Below are 22,415 nucleotides of genomic sequence, written 5' to 3' on the forward strand. Positions count from 1 at the left end.
TAATAAGAGCTGTGGTTAAACTATTGGTGGTCTTCTTACATGAATGCTGACATAATTTGGTGCAGATGAATGTGAAACGATAAGATAAGCAGCACACATGCCTTTTAGAGCTTCATAAATTGTAAATAGTGTAAATATAAGAAAACAGTTAAAAAATTCATTAGAGAAACCAGTTACCAGTTTTCAACTTTGGATACAAATCTTAAGTAGCTTTTCTGAGATATGAGGGGGCATGAGTAAAATTTCCAATAAATCCTCACTAAATCTGCTAGGCTGGTATCTTTCTGTATGAATCAGTCCACTGAAGGCCCAAACAGATGTCTTTAACTGTTAGCAATAGGTCCCATGATAAGCTTTAATAAATACATGACACTAATTCATACTCTGAGCATATATTTCTCTATATAAAGAAAGTACTATATGCACTTGGTCAATTAGTATTTGATGAGAATCTTCTCCCTCCTGGATCCTGCATGAAGATCAGAGTTCTCCTCCTTCTACTTACCTTACCTGTTGCTTTAAACACGCCAGTCTACGGCTGTGACTCTCCCGTCTCTCATCTCATGGTGCAAGCAAACCTGCTACATTTTATTGAGGCTATAGAAAGAATAGTTAAAAAATAATGATAGAGTGTTCCTTGCAACTCTGACATTAAGTTTCGAGTTTAATACCCCATATCATGCATATAATACTTAATATTTCATTTGAGGAATTTTCAGAGTGGTTTTTTGCCGCATTGAGACAGAGTGACAGCTCTACTCTACATTGTCCTGAGCTCTGGTTACAACATTAAGATACATTAATTTGATAACACTGGTCATCTGCACAGAGGGGAATAAAGGGGATCATTTCCTTGGGGAGGAATGGCCACACAGGAGCTTAATTTTATTTATGGTATTTAAATGTGTTAGAACAGTAAAGTATTTGTGAATTGTTACTATTTTTAAAAAACTACATTTTAAAAAACTGTCACAGAAAGAATGCTTTACCAGTGGTAGTCAACCTGATCCCTACCGCCCACTAGGGGGCATTCCAACTTTCATGGTGGACGGTAGTGGAGCAACCAAAGTATAAATAAAAAGATAGATTTAACTATAGTAAGTTGTTTCATAAAGATTTATTCTGCCAAACATAGCAAAAATCCAACACAAAGTACTTGGTAAGTAATTATTATTATATGCTTTAACTTGCTGTAACTCTGCTTTATCAACTTTATAAAGTTACCTCCCTACTTTATAAATCACCATTACTGTGGAACCAGTGTGTGGTTAGAAAATTTTACTACTAACAGAGATATAAAAGTGGGCGGTAGGTATAAAAAGGTTGACTACTCCTGCTTTAGACTATTTCCCAAATCATATACACTGAATTTTGAACCTAATCTTAAAAGTAAAATGCAACTTCGCCCATACCATTAGGAGAATGAGGAGGTAGGAAGGATAAGCTACTGAAGAAATAGGGTTTCTTTCCTTAAGGAAGACACAACACTGGTGGTCAAGTGATTAATCATACAAGCCAACTGAAGTGTGGGAGCGGTCAAGAAAAGGGGGGTTGGTGGGCACAGTGGTTGTCAGGGAAGGCCTTGTTCAACAAGATAAGCTGGGGGGTAACAGGTTATATGTGCCTGCTCTCTATTGGCTGATGGCTGGGGGCCTGATGGGGCAGAGTGGCCTCTCGTGTCCATTCAGATGACAATGACTGAGTCCTCAGGTAGACTCCGGAGATCTGTTCACCGAGAGATGGGAGCTGCAGAAGAGGAGATGGTTCAGAGACGGGGCATAAAGAAAACGAGTTCAGAATTAGACCATCATGCAGGATTCTGACTCAAAGTACGGGAGCCATAGAAGTTTAAGAAAACAGAAAGCAGGTCAAAACAGTGAGCAGACAGCAGTGAGATGCAAGAAGATCAAAGATTCCAACAACGTCTGTAACAGAGGGAGCCTCCCGTTGCGACCACTCAGGCATGGCTGGTCTCGTGAGCCTTGGGGTTCTAGGGCTCATCTTTAGGAATCATCAGAAATGTACCAGGAAGAACAGTCAGGCAGGCAAGGAGAAATCATGACTCACAAAGAAATGTGGGAATGGCCCCAGCATTCTCTGAGGAGAGAGCTGCTGGCACATGCCAGGCACTTAGTAACATGTGATGGTGAGTGAGTTGGTATATGGAATGAGTGGAGAGTCCAGTGAGACTACAAGAAGCAAAGTTGTGTGAGATGCTGTTAGAGCAAAAGGTCTAGGCCCTTCTACAGAGGCTTTGAAAACCAGGCATGGAAGTTTGGGTCAAGATGTTTAAGAGGGGTTTTAAATTAAATTAGCTAAAAACATCCTTTTACCACACTGTCCTCGGAGACAATCCAGGTATAAACTCATAGCCCAGACCAAAAGGTTACAAATAATTAGAATAACAGCAAACATCAAACTTCTATGGTCTTACTATAATTTTATTTATGTATGTATGTATGTATGTATGTACAATTATTACAGAAAGTAACTTGCTCTCAAACTCTCATTTTCAGCTCCATGGAATAACCTTTCTAACTAGAAACTATTGTCTGACAGAGCTCTATCTGAACAACAATGCAATAATTGAAATAGAAGGTATGCCTAAATTTTCTCTGTTGACAGAATGAATTTTCAATCAAGTAATTACTTTTAACTATGCAATTGCTAATGGCATGCAAAAATCTGTTTTAACCTTTCTGTTGAAAACATGTGATGGGATCTATTAATTTTGAATGTTCTTGTGTACATTTTATGTTAAGAAATGTGTTTTTGATAACAGTTTGGATGCAATCTTGTCTTGTGTCTTGATAGTCAAAATATTAAACGAATCTTTTTACTAACAGAAATTTTGCCGTTCTACTGCACAGTTGGACACAAAGAAGATACTGGGGAAACAAATGTTAACAATATTTGGGAGCATTCATGATTGTAACAACTTTCTAAATAGTCTTAATTTTTTACTGGCTAAAATGTTACCAAATTCTTTCACTCTGAATTAATTTTTTATGTGCAATATCTCTAAACTGACCATTTCAAACCAAGAATAAAAGTACATGGTGTACTATGGTCATGAAATATGAAGTACAACATAAAACATTTTTCTGTAATGTTATTATATGAGAGAATCAGAATGGCACAAATTTTAAGATTTACCATGATTCATGTACCATCAAGAAAGAAATCTTTACCAATTAAACTATGATGTGGCTGTCGCAAAAACACAACCCACTTTCAAAATGGGGGGAAATTTTCAATTTAAAATCAATAAAAATGATATGAGTATTTGACTTTATATGGTGTAAAAAAATATTTAGTTGAGCAATTTGAGGGGGGTACTGAATTGAACAAGTAATTATTCCCTTGGTTGGCATTATAGATCTAAGTAACATTGGTAAAAATAGGACAAAACAAAAATAGAAGCAGAAAGAAAATAACCCTACCAAAATCAACCCAAAACATTATTGCTACAGAAAAAAGAAGAGGTGTAAAACAATAACACTGAAAAGAAATTGATTCTGTATTCCCACATTGTACTCAATTCATTGAATTCTTATGCTTTTGTCCTGTTCTTAATGATAATTCACAATATCATTGATATTATTAATAACAATTGTTCCTTTCATCGGCTGCAAAGCAGTCTTTGCTTTTGCTTAGTTAGCGTGCTTAATCAGCATTCAAAACGTTTCAAGTCTTGTGAAAAATGTTTTTAGGCCTGCACTGTTTGCCCTCGCTGCACACCCTCCAGCTACAACATAATGAGTTGACCAACATGGACGCCACCGTGAAGGAGCTGACGGGCATGCTACATCTCAAGACCCTGAGTACTGAGCTGCGCTTCTATATGGCCATAAGTTAAAACCGTCAAATGCAGGACATTTCTGCATTTTTAAATTTAAATTAGATCAATAACTACAATACCTAGATACCCTTGAAAACAAAACTAGTTATTTTCCTTTTTAAAATGTGTTTTTGGAAAGAACAACTGGTAGAAAAAAAATTGGGAGGTGGATATGATATGACACGCCAAATGAAAAGTGACAAAAGTGAGCGGCCAGGGGGGATTTACGTGTGTAAATCTGTGGTTTTGATTTTACCTCAGAAGTAAGTTTTAGCACGTATCATACGATTCCATTTATATGACCTGTCCAGAAAGAGCACATTATCAAGGCAGCAACACTGAGAGGTAACTATTTTTAAACAGAGCTGTGTTTTCCCAAAGATAGGGGGGAGGGGTATGGGGGCACTGGGGAATGACAGCTAAAGAACAAGAGCTGTGGGGTTTCTTTTAGCGGTGATGAAAATGTCCCAAAACTGACGGTGGCGATGGTTCCACAGCTCTGCCAGTATACTAGAGATCCTTGAGTTACGACAGTCTCAACATATGACTTTCGAGTTAACGATGCTCGTTCCCATAAGAACTTTAAAAAATTGAGACATGAGTGTTTTGGCTTATGGACTACATGGGTGAACTAGTTTGGTTGTGCATGGCAGAATACACAGGAACACGGCATATGAGTGAGGGAGTTGGCGTCCCCCAGTACGCTTACTCACGCCATTTTGGACTGTTACAAGTGTTCCGTTTGTGTTAGGCTAGGGCAGGGATCGAGAACCTTTTTGGCTGAGAGAGCCATGAATGCCACATATTTTAAAATGTAATTCCGTGAGAGCCATACAATGACCTGTGTACGTTAGGCATTATCCAATAAAAATTTGGTGTTGTCCCAGAGGACAGCTGTGATTGGCTCCAGCCACCCACAACCATGAACATGAGCGGTAGGAAATGAATGGATTGTAATACATGAGAATGTTTTATATTTTTAATGTTATTATTTTTTTATTATTAAAGATTTGTCTGCGAGCCAGATGCAGCCATCAAAAGAGCCACATCTGGCTTGTGAGCCATAGGTTCCTAACCCCTGGGCTAGGGTGTTTTGACTTACACCAAATTTTGGGTTATGTCACTGTCATAGGAATGGAACTATGACGTAACCCAAGAATCCCCCCCCCCGTACTCAAAAACATGAATTATATCCTCAAAATGGATGAATTGTGTGATATGTGAATTCTATTAATAAAGCTAACACCAGAACTAGAAGTAAATTTTTATTTAAATTTTTAATTGGGTGAACAGAAAATTTCATTCATGAATACTGAATCATACCCAGCAAGAAACTAGCCTAAGTATTGGAAGAAAGTATGAGCTAAGTTAGAAAATAAATGCTACACAGTTCCTACTCTCAGTAAACTTTGAGTAATGAAGGGTAAATAAACTCCTATACAATCACAATACAGGACAAATGGGTCTAGGTGTACTAAGCGGAAAGACCCTCAGATCAGTGAGTGGGTTTTCAGACTTCTTTATATAATGTCATGAAATGGATGGACGTTGTTTCTTCCCCTATTCATTGCTCAGAATTGCCCAAGACAGTGTTTTGAAAACATGTAAACTGGTGTTGGGCAGATAAAATATGTTATGCTCACTTTGTTAAAGATGGCGCTGCCCACGTGGAAGCCGTCGTCCAGGCAATATTAATGTGTTTTCGGGGCGGGCTGTGGGCAAGCAGGATCCTTGTAGCCTGGGGCTTGGTTTTAGGACTAAGCCTTTCCCACCCTTTTTGATGTGGGGTGGGTTTTGTATCAGAGACTTCCCTATTTTGTATATTGGATTAAAAAGGGGTTTTGATTTCTACACTATAAAGTGGGGCAGGCTGGGAGCTTGCTCTCTTGGTTCCTGAGATTAGCATTAGAGGAGAGAGCAGAGAGGAGAGCAGGGAGAGGCCATGTGGAGGAGGCCAGGAGAAGCAGCCAAGATGGTGGAGTACTGAGGGAGAAGCCAGTTTTTGTGCAGTGAGAAGGAAGGAGATGGGGAAGAGAGGTGAATAAGTCTGGCGAGCTAGAAACCTTTGATTCTAGGAAACTCGGATAAGTCAGTAGCTTTGTGAGCACTGAATGAGTGGGTTTTGGAGCCCAGTGTGTGTTGTACTTGCCTGCTGGGTGCAAGCTAGGATTAAAGATGATGGCCCACCAGTTTTTGGCTCCATTGTTTCATTACCATCTGTCCAAATCCAATGAGAACCTGCATGGGCCAGGTGGCTGTGATGGTGGCCCTGGATACTGGCTTCACAACTAGCATTGATGGAGGAAGTTCTAATCAGATCAATACATTGATAGTGACTAAAGTTTTCATGCATTTTCAGTGCTGGTCAGTTATATCTACTGTATTTAGAGAAATTATTCGTGTGCAGAGAATTCTGTAAACCCAAATATTAATGGTAGACCAAGTTCATGGCAACTTCATGCTTATTTTTGAGATGTGATATGGTCTGTGGAAGACTCAGAATTGGTCTTCATATTTGAATTGGCTGTCCCTTCTGTGCTGAACAGATCCTTTTATGATTAAAAGACTAGTTATGTTAGATCTGGAATTGTCACTTGTCTTCACTTTGCTCTAAAGTGGGTTAATAGCTACCTCCCAGGATTGCTTCAGATATTAAACTCTTTCTGTAAAATGTTTTTTTAAAAAACATTTCTTAACATTGCTATTTTGAAGTAGCAACAAACATAAAAATGTTTTATTGTGGATTTGTAAATTAGATAATAAATTAATATGTACAGACTAGAAATTTTGCTAAGAAGTAAACAGATTTTTAAAATAACTGACATATTAAATAATAAGCATTATAATAACATATTTGATGTCTTTCCTGTTGAGAAAGTGCTTTCCTGTAATATTCTCTTTCAAATCTTCACTGCAATCCTATGGCATGATTAGAATTATTCCCTCTTTAATGGTGGACATGCAAGGCTCAGAGCATTAACCAAACTACTAAGAAATGTTGAAACTTATAGTTATGCCTTATTACTTTTAGTTATCCTTTATTCATTCATTCAACAGATGTTCATTATATATTCACTATGTGACAGTCTACTAGATGGGACACAAAAGTGAACAGGAAAAGACCCTTTTTGGACCTTTCTGGAGCTTACAGTTTCATAACTCTCAGGCTAAATATTTCTTAGAGTTGAAGGGACTTCACTCAAAACTAATTGGCTACTTTGCTAATTAAGCAAATTAATTTTATAGTACAGAATTTGGAGGTTAGCAGTCAAGGTTTCTCTGATCATTGTCATGGCGATTCTGTGCCCGCCCCGGAATGAGGGGCGTCTCAAACCCACCCTGTGGCCCCCGTCTCTCCAGTGTGTCTGTGAACACAGACCCGTGTCAGCTCTGCGTGCGATGCCGGCGTGCCTTTCTCGGTTTCTGAAAGGCCAGCCTGGCAGGATAATGTCCATATTATTACCCGTCACAACAGTTTAAGCGCCCTCTATTTAAAATCATGGTGATGACCTGTGGTGGCGCAGTGGATAAAGCGTCGACCTGGAAATGCTGAGGTCGCCGGTTCGAAACCCTGGGTTTGCCTGGTCAAGGCACATATGGGAGTTGATGCTTCCAGCTCCTCCCCCCCTTCTCTCTCTCTCTGTCTCTCCTCTCTCTCTCTCTCCCTCTGTCTCTCCCTCTCCTCTCTAAAATGAATAAATAAATAAAAATAAAAAATTTTAAAATAAATAAATAAAATCATAGTGATGCAATTCAAGTTATACAACTATAATTGTTCCAAATGAGAATCTTGTAGTGCCATCATATTTTGAAAAATAGAAAAAAGTGCAATGTCTAATTACACACACACAAAAATAATTCTGAAATATTTTGATAGCAAGTTATGCACATTTTGAACTTTCCTTTTCATTAAAGAAATTAATTGGGGGGAAATGTTTGCATTTATTAAACTACTAATTGGGTTAGTACAGTAATGTTTTTAAATTTAGTTTCTATGAGCCTCATTTGCAATCACAGATTAGATTCAGCTCTTTGAAATGTTAAAATATTTGTCTTTTCAAGTTGTTAAACTGTATAAAATGCCGAAGTGTTGTTATTATTCCACTTCAATTGCCAGTTCTTCAGAGGGTGAGGAAAGTGCCTGGAGCTAACCCTCTAATCCACTGCGGCAGGCACCCTCCACTGCCAAGAGATGGCCCAGAGACACATGCCTGGAGCCGCGAGCAGGGAGCTGCGGGGCGGCCCAAGCCCGCTGCAGGGTGTGAGGTCCTGGGGACGGGAGCTCCTGGCTTCCAGGCCGTCAGGAAGGCGCCGCCCCTTCTCTCCAGGAGGTCTGCCTTTCCACACCCTTTCTCCAGCTTCTCCACTTCCCTTCCTACCTCCAGACTCTGTAAATCAGATCTATCTACACGTGTCACAGATGCAGTTCCTGGCTGATAACATTCATTAACCTTCGGTCCCCCTGCCTTTTTCCAGCACAGAGGGGGGGAATACACCACCAACAGCAACTAAACACTGAACGCTTTCCAGGCTCTAAACTTTTGGTCCCTGCATTTCTCTTAAATTTTCTCTGTGTCATTAAGCTTCACTATTGGAAGGTATACTCGGACTCTGACATTCTGTAAATTTTAAGACTTGCTTCTTAGCGGAGCTATAATGATTTTCCATTGGAGACAAGGAGCACCCTTTTCAAGAGAGGGTCTTCATTTTCTGCAGGTTCTGCCCTTAAACGTTTTCTACCCTTCCTCACTGGGCTGCAGGGATGGAGAGGGACGCTGAGAGACTGGGTAGGACTGCCACCTTCATGTTCTCTTCACTTAGATCTCTGCCCGAAATGTCCCTCGGGGTGGGGCCACCCCTTGCAAAAAATGAAACAGACCAATTCCCCAATAAAAAAGGCCAGCGGGGTCTCGAACTGCTATCTGTCCTGAAGAAGAGAATATTCTGACCCTTCCATCTGTTCGCCCCTGCTTTAGTGTCGTTAAGACAAGATGGTGATGATCATAAGATACTGACCTTACTAAGTAACCTGGAGCCAGAACGTCAAAGTCTCAGTGTCGGATCATTGACACCTGAACTTCCTTCCGCAGGCTGTTCTGCACAGGCACACAGCATAACTGCCTTTAGCTTCGATCATTTCCCCATGTATCAAAACGGATATGTCGCTACGTTTTAATTACGTCAACTTTCTTCAAAGGTGGTCTTAAAAACATTTGGGCTCATTTAAATTATTATTTTAAATTTTGCTTCAGAAGTTTACACAAATTAACCAAAGCCAATTATTCAGATGACTGTATTTTTTTTTTTTTCTGTTCTGCTTCAATAAGAGGTAGAGTCTCACACATGTGACTCATGTAACTCAAGTGTGTGCAGTAAGGTAGTAGAGACATTTTGATATATTATTGGGTGAATGTAAATTGCTTAGACTCAGAATCCTAAATTAAGATAAGCAAGACAGTGCTGGCGCCACTGAGGTGTGCTCTGTAAGTAGCCCGGAGGCAAGGTGGATTAAATAGTATCAACCTATTGAAAGTGAAAGTGTAAGCCATTTCGCTTCATAGCTTCTGAAGGAATGTATCCCATACATCACGGAAGGCTTTCAGAACTTTCAGACCCAGGAAACCGGTTTCATATCTTAGAAACTTTATGGTAATTTCAGTAGCATCCATCCAAAACTCATAAATCCAAAATGTGAAGTGCTTAGTAGTATAGAAGGAGAAAAAAAAAAAAAAAACAAAAAACAGGACAGTTAAAAAAAATAAGATTGTTTCCTTCTAAAATTGAAGAGCTGGGAAAAAAAGTGAAGAATGATAACGATGAAATATCTCTTGCATTATTTGATTTTATTTATTTTTTTTAAGTTAATTTAGGCAGAGGCTGGGCGTCATAGGGGAGTTTTCAGACTTGCTGTCACTTAGATTTTACTTTACAATGAAATGAATGTTGAACCATAATAAGCACATTGGGTTTATAGTATTAAGACATCACCCTAATTATTAATTTAACAGCAGTAAATCCAAATCTGAAGCCAGAAGCTCTCTCTCTTTTAAAAAATTTACATAAAGAGGTTACTTACTAGGCACTAGGAGAAAAAGCCAAGAAGAAAAGAAATGAAATAGTAATGTTCTCAGAGAGGAAAGAGAATATGGGGGTATACCAGAAGTAAATGCCGCTGAAAGTTACTGGTCCATTTTCCATCATCACATGTCCAGGCAGACTGCGCTCAGCCACTGTAATGAATGATAGGGCTCTGAGGTGTCAGATGTGGTTCTCCAAGAGCGTAACCAGAGTAGATTCCTGCACTAAAGAACACGTGACTTCTTCTCCCTCCTAAACTCTCATTGAAAACAATTGTATTTTGCTCTTATATACTTCCAGGGTGTCCTTTTTTTTCTTCTCTTTATGGCTCAAGTTATGGTACAATGCATGATTCCTGTGGATCTTTTAAAATCTATCATTATTACTGGATTAATATACATCCGTTCTATTCCCAATCCTGTAGTTATAATTATTTGTTATCACTTGATATTCCTTCTCTTTCAAGAGTAAAATTCAAACCAGTTTTGACTTCACTTAAGAAATCTTGAACATTATCCATTTCATTTTTCCTCTCATAAACCCTCCAATGCATACCTGTTCCCCTGCTTTACATTTTTGTTGTTGTTCCTCCGGGCTCTACATGTTCTTTTATGCCTTTCCTCGGTGTTCAAGCTTTTGTTTATGATGCACCGGGTGTCTTCCATTGCCTGCTTTAAATCCCTCAAGCACTCATGCTTTCCACGGGGAATAGCTATATACAACAACTTTATTAGCCAGGAAAGTTGTGTCTACGCACCAAATATCAGAACGTTTGACTGACTACAGAGAAAATGTCCAAATAATTAGCTTTTTTCAGTTTTTATCCAAATAGTGTATTGTTTTTTAAGCATGCCCCTGCACCTTTAGGTTGCAAACTGTTCTTTATCATCTTTTTTTCCCTGGACTTCTAATGCTTAATATTTTCATGATTTTATCAAGCCTCTGTATTTCCTAAATAGTCAAATGCTACAGCTGTACTGCTAAACTCAACAAGTACATTGCAAGAGCCTCATTGTTAAGTGTAGTTGTACAACAGCTGGAGCTCTTTCTGCTACTGCCATCTAGTGGTCCTCACTAGATGTATTTTCCAGAAGGATTTTTCTAGAAATCACATGTAGGCAGAATGCAATAGCTAAAGCAATCCATCTGGAAATCAAGGAACTTTTATTTCACATTGGGGGGTGGGGAGGATCCTCTTTAATATGACCTAAAGAAGAATAGGGAAAATATCTCTTCCATGAAAAAAATACCATCACAACTTCTAGTTGGAGATTTTAAAAAAAGTCCCGCATGCTGATGCCTAAGGGATGTGACTTCCTAAGTGCCAGGAGCTCTTCTTCTACATCCGTGTGCCTCCCACCTCTAGCCACCTCTATTAGTTGGCATGGTTCATTAGGTATGCCAGCCTCTGTGCGCAGGAAATCTGAGCCCTGAGCAGCTGGCCAGAGGTAGACAGATGCAACATCCACACCTGCTCTGCTCTGCTCCTGCTGAGATCTTAAGCTGCTATGGCATTTTCATATTCTAAACTATGCGCAATGAAATGAAGTGGAGAAAGAAAACTATATTAGAACAGTGTCCACATCTCTGCCCATCTTTGCACAGGCAACCTTGTGATTGCTGAGCTTGGAAGAAGAGAACAAGTGAACAATACTTTGATAAAGAACACCATTGAGGCCCTGGCCGGTTGGCTCAGTGGTAGAGCGTTGGCCTGGCGTGCAGGAGTCCCGGGTTCGATTCCTGGCCAGGGCACACAGGAGAAACGCCCATCTGCTTCTCCACCCCTCCCCCTCTTCTTCCTCTCTGTCTCTCTCTTCCCCTCCTGCAGCCAAGGCTCCATTGGAGCAAAGTTGGCCCTGGCGCTGGGGATGGCTTTAGGGTCTCTGCCTCAGGCGCTAGAGTGGCTCTGGTTGCAGCGGAGCAATGCCCCAGATGGGCAGAGCATCACCCCCTGGTGGGCATGCCAGGTGGATCCCGGTAGGGTGCATGCGAGAGTCTGTCTGACTACCTCCCTGTTTCCAACTTCAAAAAAAAAAAGAACACCATTGAGACCCCCAGAGAGCTGAGATCTAATTCTTACTTACTAATTAACTCATGGACTTGTTAATATTTTTTATTTGTGACAGATTTCAATCAACAATATGTCCCCAGCACCTAGCACAGTTCCTAATAGACAGTAAGCACACAAAATATGTGTTGAATGAATGAATTGAACAGATCAGAAAAGTGCTGCTCTAAATAAGTAAGAGTTTGCCGAGGCTGCCGGTTTGGTCTGTGAATCAGAGCTTTGAATGTCCTTACGTTTTATATCAATCCTGCAATTGTCCATATCTTATCAAGTGATAAATGAAAACTAATTTGGAAATCTGACATCTTTGCAGGTCTCTACCAAAACCCTTTTTGCCAATACAACCTGTATCGTTTATATATAATCCACCACCTTCCTGGAATAGAGCTGCTTGACAGAAAACGTAAGGACACCTTTTCTCACAGAGAAATAGTTGAGAGATAGTTATGTAACTCAGTGATTTTAAAATATTGAATGTCTTTTCAAAAATAATATTCTGTGTAAATGAAAGCTTTTAAATCATTACTGACAGTTTTGCCCTGTGAAATTTGCCCTGCTGTAGGAATTGATGCCTTCTAACCATTGGCTTGGAAAGCCATCTAATTGAGTGTGAGGCTGGTCTCCAGATTCTGTTTCAGACGCCAATGTGTTAAATACCAAGTCATTTACCTCCTGGTACCTTAGTTTCCTATTTCAGAAATGAGAAAAATTAGATTAAATCTCTTAAGGTCTATTTAAGTTCTAAAAATCATATTTTTTGAAATTCTGTAAATATATGGATATATTAAAATGTATATAATCAATGATAAATTCTTTATGAATATATCTTTAGACATTGTAGGTAAACTAGTATGTTGGATTTATATAAGCTACAAAAACAATCACTGCATTACATTTTACATTTTTGGAGGCCTGTTTCATTATCCATCTATCTACTTACCTTTCTATCTCTAGGTTTGGAAATTCTTAATAATTACTGAGTAACTTCTTAATGAGGATTATCAAAGCCTTATGTTTATGCCTCCTCTTCCTCACAGCCTTGAGGAAATGAGGGAGGTGTCATCGTTGTGATTTCAGTCATCCATGATGCTGTGTTAGAAAGGGCCTGGGGGCATTAGGATTGACCTGTGCCTGTGACCTGAGTGGCACATACTGGGCACTCATAAGATTATGGAAGTAACTGTGATAGCCCGTCACACGTTAGTTTTGACAGGATGTTCGCATATACCATAATTAAGATAAACGTATTTTGAAGGTGTTCAATTCTGTTTTGAATTACTCTGCATACCTATTTATAATGCTATACAATTACATTATTTTTTGCATTTACCAGAAGTTACAGAAAAAGAAAGAAGATCAATGATTACCATTTTTAACCCTAAAAAGGCTCATATTGTTCAATCAATAGCATTCGGAAGAAAAGTAGATGCTTCATGGGATCCTCAATCATTTCAGCAAAATCCAGCCCAGAGAGTACCCTCAGGTATTTTGAAAAAAGAAAAAAAATTAAATGACAATTTCTCAACCTTTTGGGTAATTTGATAATAGTAATAACTGCAATTTATAATAAACTAAGTACCTACATAGTGAAATAGATATTTTCTAATTTTGTTAGTCAAATTAAAATAATATGCAATTCCCATCTTCATCTGCATATATTAAATTAAATAAGGTAAAGTGATAATAATGAGATATTTTATTGAAGTCCTCACCCCAGTATCTAGCACAGCATAAAGGGATCAATGAGTAAGATGTTATTATAACACTATCACTGTACAATTTCATAAATTAAGCTATAAGTTTTTGATAATATAGAAAACATATTCAGAAGAAATAAAGATCGTCTGTAATTTCTCCACCCAGAAATAAGCACTGTTAACATTTTGGTCATTATATGAAAGTATAAGTTGAATATATTCAGATATTTCATTCATTGAAAATAATTTCTTGTATATAACAGAAATCCGACTACAGTGACTTACACAAATAGAGGTTTCTGTTTCTCACGTAGTAAAGAAGCACAAAGTTGGGGTTCCAGAGTTAGTGTAAAGTTCAGTGATGTCATTAGTGTGCAAGAATACACCTGTCTTTTGTTCTGCTGTTCTTAGCATGTTTTATGGTTATAAAGTGCCTGTTGGCATCATCAGGCACAGGCACAAAAAAGGATTTTAAAAAAAGATACAAAGACAAAAGCCCTTTCTTCATAACACTTTGAAAACTTACATTTGAAAATGAAAATACATTTAGAACATTTTCTTTCTCTCTCTCTCTCTCTCTCTTTTTTTTTTTTTTTTTTTTTTGTATTTTTCTGAAGTTGGAAACGGGGAGGCAGTCAGACAGACTCCTGCATGCGCCCGACCAGGATCCACCCAACATGCCCACCAGGGGGCGATGCTCTGCCCACCTGGGGCATCGCTCTGTTGCAACCAGAGCCACTCTAGTACCTGAGGCAGAGGCCACAGAGCCATCCTCAGTGCCTTGGCCATCTTTGCTCCAATGGAGCCTTGGCTGCAGGAGGGGAAGAGAGAGACAGAGAGGAAGGAGAGGGGGAGAGGTGGAGAAGCAGATGGGTGCTTCTCCTGTGTGCCCTGACTGGGAATCGAACCCGGGACTCCTGCACGCCAGGCCGACACTCTACCACTGAGCCAACTGGCCAGGGCTTAGAACATATTTTCTAGAAACAAGGGAAAAATATTAAATTAGAAAATAGTTTTGAAGAAATTATCCAGAATATAACATAGAGAAAGTAAGATATAGAAAATATTAATTAGCTATAAATATAAGGAGATATTAGAAAGCTAAGGTTCAATATAAGTTTAGTAATTCTGAAGGAAAGAAAAATAGAGAAATTGGGCAGAGGGTGACGTTTGAAATCATAATGGCTGAGAATTTTCCAAATTTGGTAAGTAATATATAAATGCTCAGATTCACCAGACATTAATCCAAAGACATTAAAAATGACTAATAGCAATAAAAATCCCCACTAAATGAAAAATGATCTTAAAAATTGAAAGAGGCCCTGGCTGGTTGGCTCAGTGGTAGAGCATTGACCTGGCATGCAGGAGACCCGGGTTCAATTCCCAGTCAGGGCACACAGGAGAAGCGCCCATCTGCTTCTCCACCCCTCCCCCTCTCTCCTTCCTCTCTGTCTCTCTCTTCCCCTCCTGCAGCCAAGGCTCCATTGGAGCAAAGATGGCCCAGGCGCTGGGGATGGCTTCGTGGCCTCTGCCTCAGGCACTAGAATGGCTCTGGTTGCAGGAGAGCAATGCCCCAGAAAGGCAGAGCATCGCCCCCTGGTGGGCATGCTGGGTGGATCCCGGTTGGGCGCATGTGGGAGTCTGTCTGACTGCCTCCCCGTTTCCAACTTCAGAAAAATACAAAAAAAAAAAAATTGAAAGAAAATGTAAATTTACCTGCAAAAGAATAATTTATAGATTCACAGCAATCTAAACTGAAATTATGGAAGTCAGAAAACAGTAATCTAATACCTTTAAAATTCTAAGGAAAAGTAATAGTCAATCAAGAATTTTACAACCAACTAAATTATTACTCAAGGTAAAGCAAAAGAAAAAAATTGAGAGCAAAATCAGGACTTTTCCCTTTTTATTGTGAAATTTTTCTAACACAGAAAATGTTGAAAGAATATTAAACATCTGTATATGCTTGTGTATATTCAATAATAATATGCCGCCATGTCCACCAAACTCCAGTTGAGACTTTGTCTTATGTAAACTGGAAGACATCAAAGTATTGCTGAGCCATTTAAATACTTCAGTAGTAGACATCATGACATTTCACTCCTAAATAATTTGGCCTTTAAATTTAAAAATGACATTGTTCTTTACAGCCACAATGCCATTATCACACCTAAGAAAAATAACATTTATATTATTGAATATGTAATTCATATTCAAATTTTCCCAACTGTTACAAGATAGCTTCCAAAACTGCTTTTTCAAGCCAGAATCCAGTCAACATACATAATTACATTTGGCTATTATGGCTCTTTAATCTCTTTTAATTTAGAATAGATTCTCAAATTATTTCCATGACTTTTTTGAAGAGACCAGGCCAGTCATAATAATGTAGAATTTGCACGACTGGTTCTGCAAAGTGTCGTGTAACTTGTTCCTTCATTTCTATATGTCCCATAGAATAGAAGTAATGCCTGATGACCATGATCTAGATGCAGAAAAAGCACAGTGTAGAGCAGTGGTTCTCAAAGTGTGGTCCCCAAACCTGTAGCAGCAGCATTTAGTAATTTGTTAGAAATGCAAATTATTGCCCCAAATCAGATCTACTAACTTAGAAAGTCAAGGGTAGGACCCAGGAAGCTGCGTTCTAGCGAGCCTTTCAAGTGAGGTGTGCAGATTCCAATTAAAGAAGAACCAATGCAGAGGAAAGAGTACACACTCTGAGATCAGATTCCCCTGGGTCCAAACACCGTCTCTGCTAGTAGGTAAAAGTCTTATTTTGGACATCAGTTGGCTTCAGCTTTCTGATTGGTGGGAGACGTGAGTCAGCCACTTGCGAAGGGAAGGTTGCCATCAGCTCCTCTCGTAAGGCAGAGGCTGTGTGCTCCCTGCTGCTATGGATTGGCAAGAGCTGACATTGTGGGCTTTGGTGGCCCAACAGGTGCGGCTACATTCCATCTCTAGCCTGGCAGTAGGCCTTCCGAAGAGGAATAAACAAAGCAATGACAGTCTCTTCAAGATACCATAAGAAACCCAAGCTGTGAGGACTAGCCTCTGAGCGCCAAAGCTAGGGAAGATGTAGATTCTTGTGATCCGGGATTTGTTTATTCCATCCCTTTGAACTTAATGCCAAGAATCCAAATGGTTTAAACTCCCCTAAATATTTCTCCTCACTTGCTCCATTATTCCATTTATAGATACATGTGCCTATCTAAAAAAAGAAAAAAAAAAAAAAAAAAAAAAAAAAGGATCTGTTTTTGCCCATAAGAGTCATCAAGATCTCAATTATAAAAATTTTCGCCTGACCTGTGGTGGCACAGTGGATGGGGCATCGACCTGGAAACACAGAGGTCGCCGGTTCGAATCCCTGGGCTTGCCTGGTCAGGGCACATGTGGGAGTTGATGCTTCCTACTCCTCCCCCCTCCTCTCTCTCTCTCTCTCTCTCTAAAATGAATAAATAAAAAAATATTAAAAAAAAAAATTTTCACTTGGATTCCGTTGGTAATTAAATTGATTAAGCATTCTGTTCTGAGTTCTGAGATGTGTATTGCATCTAAAATTTTGCCTCAAACACTAAGACAAACCTAAGACACTCTACCTGAGAGAAAATTGCAATTTGGGGTTTGGTATCAAGGCTTTTCTGATGGATTGAACTATTCCTCTAAATGCTTGCTTGAAAACCAGAGAGCTATGCTCTAAACTTCTCCTTTACAGCATTGTTCTGTTGTTTTAAAACGCTAAATAAACATTTGAAAGATACTTATTTAGAAATGTTTTTTTTTGTTTTTTTTTAGATTTTGCATTTGAGGATAATGTAGACAAGTAAGTGATTTTAACTTTACTTTTATTATTACATTATTTCTTAATTGTGCTGATCCCCTAAATTAGTCCCATTTCCCAAAATAGATTTTAATAAGTTTAAAAAAATGATCAAGTCTTCAACAGATTAAAATAATTGCTATATCTTTCTATGATAAATGTGCTCAAGCTATGTATTTATATTTGACATATTTATATTTTAATATTATTATAATCTAAAATAAAAATATGATTTGGTACATAAAAAATAAAACAAGAATTATTAGCTACTACAAATAAGAATCTTTATCTTTCTTATTTACTGTTCCCCTAAATATGCCCAGTAAGAGCAATTATTAATATTATATATTCATTGGAATTTTCATTTGTAAAAGCAAATACTTTATCAAACTATGAAAAACATTTGAAATTCATGAATATTGATGAATTTAAAACCCATTGCTCTCTTTTAATTTTGAACTTCAGAATTTTTTTTGGATTGAGTGTTGAAAAATATTATCTCCAAGCACATTTATAAAATATAGCGTACTATAGAAAATAACTTTCCAATAAAATGTCTATAAGATACTACTATGCATATGAGATCTAGAAATATTTTAATCATTTCATTTAACAGTGGTTTAAAACATGAATTATAAATATGTGAGAACTAACCTATAATAGCTGATCCCAAACTTGGTCCAAAACCCTATTATTAAAAAGAAACAACACATACAGTAAATAAAATTGACATTACTTCTCCTGATAGTCATTTGTCAGAAATTTTTTGTTAGTGACACTGCGCTACCAATACCAGAAGAAAATATGGCATTGATGCATATAAATTAAAAATTCATTTTGGTCTAATTGATTTTTTTCTGACGTAATTGCTGTTTTTGCAGAACTGTGTTTGATGACCCAGAAGATGCCGTTTTTGTAAGGTCCATGAAGAGATCGTTGATGGCTTTCACCTTTCTGAGCTGGGACACAGTTCCGAAACGAGAGGAGAAATACCTCGGAGAGAAAGGCACGGACCCTGCTCAGATGCTCACAGTCACACTGAGATAACCCTGGCGCTTCCAGGAGCCCTGCTGGTTTTCAGCTGTATACAATATTAATCAGAAGTGCTCAGCTCAACAGATTTTCGAAGAATGAACACATTCATGTAACTAGCATCCTAGATCAAGAAACAGAACATTGCCAGCCCTGTAAAAGCCTCCTCATTCTTGTCACCAGTCCCATTTCCTGTGATTCCCCGCACTTCAGAAGTAATCGCTGTCCTGATTTCTAAACCATACATTAACTGAGTCTGTTTCTGAAAGGCATACAAATGGGATCATAGAAGCTGAATTATTTTTGTCTGGCTTTTTTTTTTTTTTTACTCAACATTGTAAAATTCACTCACGTTGTTGCTAATAGCAGTAACTCTATTGTTCTCGTTGCTGTGTAGTATTCCATTGGATGACTGTACCACAATTGATGAATCCAGCCTACTGTTTTGGAGGCGTTCGTCATTTGTATGGGGGCTAATAATCGGAGATCGGTCTAGCCAGAAGAATGCTGCTAAAGGGACGAGAGACCAGAAAAGCTCTCAGCAGTTGCTTGGTACTGAGACACCAGACTGGATAGGTAAGGTAACTCAAACACGTTTCTGGTTTTCTCTAGCTACGCCAAGGAGCTAGATCCAGAGCTTACAAAAAGCCGGGTGACATTTCCCCCCATCTGATGGTGCACAGAACCATCACACTGTTACATAGAGAACTGTAGAAGGGGCCTGAGATCCAAACAGGCCAGAGATGGAAGTCCTAGGGAGCAGTGCCCTGTCCCTGAGAGTCTGTAATCAGCTTTAACGGACACCTATGGGTCTGTGCACAGCCAGAGTCCGCAGTTCCGGGACCGTCCCTGGCAGAAGGTCACAGCTGAGAGAAGGGAAAAGAGAGTTTGGTGGTAACGTGGCTGCACGGCTGATACCAAAGCAAAACTGGCGCTGTGTGGCTTCCAAGACTAGGTTAAAGAATAACTCAAAATGTTATCCTACTCTCTCTCCTGAATCATTTATTCTGCAGAAAGCCAGCCACCATGATGTGAGGACACTTGAGCAGGCCTCTGGAGAGGTCCACCTGGTCAGGACTGAGGCCTCCTTCCCAGGCCAGTGAGGAACCAAGGCTTTCCTTCTACCAACAGCCATGTGGGCTGCAAGTCTCCCTCCAGACCCAGTTAAAGCTTCAGATGACTGCAGCCCTGGCTGGAAGCCTCATAGTACCCTCCTGAGAAAGCCCAAGTCAGAACCACCCACTCAAGTGGCTCCTGTATTTCTGGCCTGCAGAAAGAGTATGAGATCGTGCTGATTGATTGGGGGTAACTGCTTACACGGTTATAGATAAGCAGTACAGTAACCTAGCATGATCCATGGTGCTGGAAATACTTGTTGTAGGTAAGGATGCCTTGCGAAGTCTCCGGTAAGTTCTGAGAGTCACAGTCCAGTCTTCAGGGGTTCTTGAATAAGGCCACCCTCAGTAGCAGAGAACTAGTCACTCTTCAATTAGTTCTTGGCATGATACTGCATCCATTCCAGAACCAAGAGCCTGACAATTGACCATTAAGTAACAGTTTGATCAAAGTTATTCATCATGAGCTCAATATATCTTACCCACCACACAATAATAAAGTTGGCTGGGTATAGCAAAAATCAATTTCATGATGGAAATGTATATTTAAGGGAACTTCAAGCTGGCCCTGAGTTGCATAAGAAGTATTAATTTTTAATTAGATTGTAATAAGTTATGGATGGGATATTGTAATCCTCAGGTTAACCACTGAAATAGTAAAAGAATGTGTAGTCTGGTATTTTTGTTTTGTTTTATTTTAATGTGAGAGAGAGACAGAGAGAGAGAGGGACACAGACAGGAAAGGAGTAAGATGAGAAGCATCAGTTTTTCGATGTGGCACATTAGTTGTTCATTGATTGCTTTCTCATATGTGTCTTGACCAGAGGGCTCTAGCTGAGCCAGTGACTCCAGAGGGCTCCTCAAGCCAGCGACCCTTGGGCTCAAGCCAGTGACCATGGCATCAAGTCTATGATCCCACACTCAAACTAGTGAGCCCGTGCTCAAGCCAGCGACCTCGGAGTTTCACCCTGGGTCCTCTGACAGCGGTCCCTCTGGTCCCTGTGACCCCACCTCTTCCTCTGTTCTGTTCCTCAGTTTCACTTTGTTCATTAGATTCCACATGTAAGTGAGATCATATATTTGTCTCTCTCTGGCTGGCTTATTTCACTCAGCATAATAACCTCCAGGTCCATCCGTGTTGTTGCAAAAGGTAAGAGATCTTTCTTTTTCATGGCTGGGTAGTATTCCATTGTGTATATGTACCACAGCTTTTTAATACACTCATGGGGGGGTGAGGGGATGAGAATCAGAGAAAGTGAGGGGATTAGTGAAATTACATATATGATACATAACATGTAGACACAGATAACAGGACAGCAAATCCCAGGGGGAAGGGGAGAATTAGGGGGCAAAGGGATATAAATAGGGACACAGGGGTGGGGGAGAGGGTGCTAAATTCAATGGGACACTTGAACCCACGTAAACACAATAAATTAAATTCAGTAAAAAACAAAAACAAAAACCGGGTCCTCTGCATCCCAGGCCGACGCTCCATCCACTGCGCCACCACCTGGTAAGCCTGTATGTAGTCTGTTATTTTTAAGCCTACAATCACTGAAAAGGATGAAAATTTTACTCCAAATATAAAAATATTGCTAGGAAATTTTACTTAATCCCTTTTTCAGAGAACTAATGGAAATGTTTCAGTTGTATGAAAAGATTTGCTTTAATACGCACTCAGTAATTAATGTTTTTATTCAATAATGAGGGGCTGAGTGAGATTGAAAAGCACAATAGTAAATACCATTTGGGAAGAAACAGTGAATAGAGAAGGCATGGTCCTTACTTACATAACCTAAAACTACCAAAATGGACACACAATTGAGAGCGTGCTTTTACGTTATTTGTTTTAAACAACAGAGACCCATTTACTCTGGCTTAAGTGAAAGTATATTTATTTCAGGATCTACTAGATTTCATGACTAGGAAACAAAACCACTAATACAAAGATCTTACAGGGTCATGGCTACAAGCCGGGGCTCTGGAACCAGAGAGACCCAGCTCAGCTCTTCCACTTACTCGTTTTTCTTTACTTGCACAAGTTAGTTAACTCCTCTGGGCGTTAATTTCCTATTATTTAAAATATACAGTTGTGGTTATCTCACAGACTCTCATACTTAGATAACGTATGTAGAATGTTAGTGAGAGTGGCTTTCTCAAAGTAAATGCTTAATACAGTTTAGCTAGTACTGTATTTTTATCCCAAGAGCAGTTATGCCATCTGTAACTGGTGTTACAGACTGAATGTCTGTGTCCCCAAAACATATATGGTGCAATCTAATCCCCAGTGAGGTGGTACTTGGAGGTGAGGCCCTTGGGAGGTAATTGGTCATGAGGATGGAGACCTCATGAATGGGATTAGCGCCCTTATAAGAGCCAAGAGCTAGCTTGTCTTCTTTCTGCCCTGGGAAGACACAGCAAGACAGCTCCCTGCAAACCAGGAAGAGGGCACTCACCAAGAACTTGACCAACAGTGCCGGCAACCAGCTGACGTCCAGCCTCCACAAATGGGAGAAATACATGTATGTTGTATAACCACCTTATTGTAATTGTCTATTTTAATTTGTTACAGCAGCCCAAACCAGGCCACCTGATCCGTCAGGTTCTTCAGGGAAACAGCACCAACCAGGCTCGTGCATATAGCGGGAGCGGCTCATGGCATGGTGGAGGCTGGCAGGTCCAAAACTTATACATCAGGCGGGCAGACTGTTAAGTCAGGCAGGAGTTGGTCTCAGGCTTGAGTCTGAAATCCACAGGGCAGGACAGC

At 39.5% G+C, this 22,415-nt stretch overlaps 1 protein-coding gene across 1 annotated transcript in view; it reads left to right on the top strand.

Annotated features, from left to right (window-relative positions):
- LRRC72 (leucine rich repeat containing 72) overlaps positions 1-18,652 on the top strand; it is a 40,973-nt gene extending 22,321 nt beyond the window's left edge. Inside the window, exons 4-9 of the mRNA XM_066240370.1 lie at positions 2,517-2,598; positions 3,714-3,824; positions 12,301-12,390; positions 13,321-13,470; positions 17,477-17,504; positions 18,383-18,652. Coding sequence (XP_066096467.1) covers positions 2,517-2,598; positions 3,714-3,824; positions 12,301-12,390; positions 13,321-13,470; positions 17,477-17,504; positions 18,383-18,548 — 627 coding nt within the window. The 3' untranslated portion in view covers positions 18,549-18,652. The remainder of the gene's footprint in view (positions 1-2,516; positions 2,599-3,713; positions 3,825-12,300; positions 12,391-13,320; positions 13,471-17,476; positions 17,505-18,382) is intronic.
- Positions 18,653-22,415: the final 3,763 nt, after the last annotated feature.

This window comes from Saccopteryx bilineata, chromosome 7 (genome assembly GCF_036850765.1).
Source record: "Saccopteryx bilineata isolate mSacBil1 chromosome 7, mSacBil1_pri_phased_curated, whole genome shotgun sequence".
NCBI classification, from domain to species: domain Eukaryota; kingdom Metazoa; phylum Chordata; class Mammalia; order Chiroptera; family Emballonuridae; genus Saccopteryx; species Saccopteryx bilineata.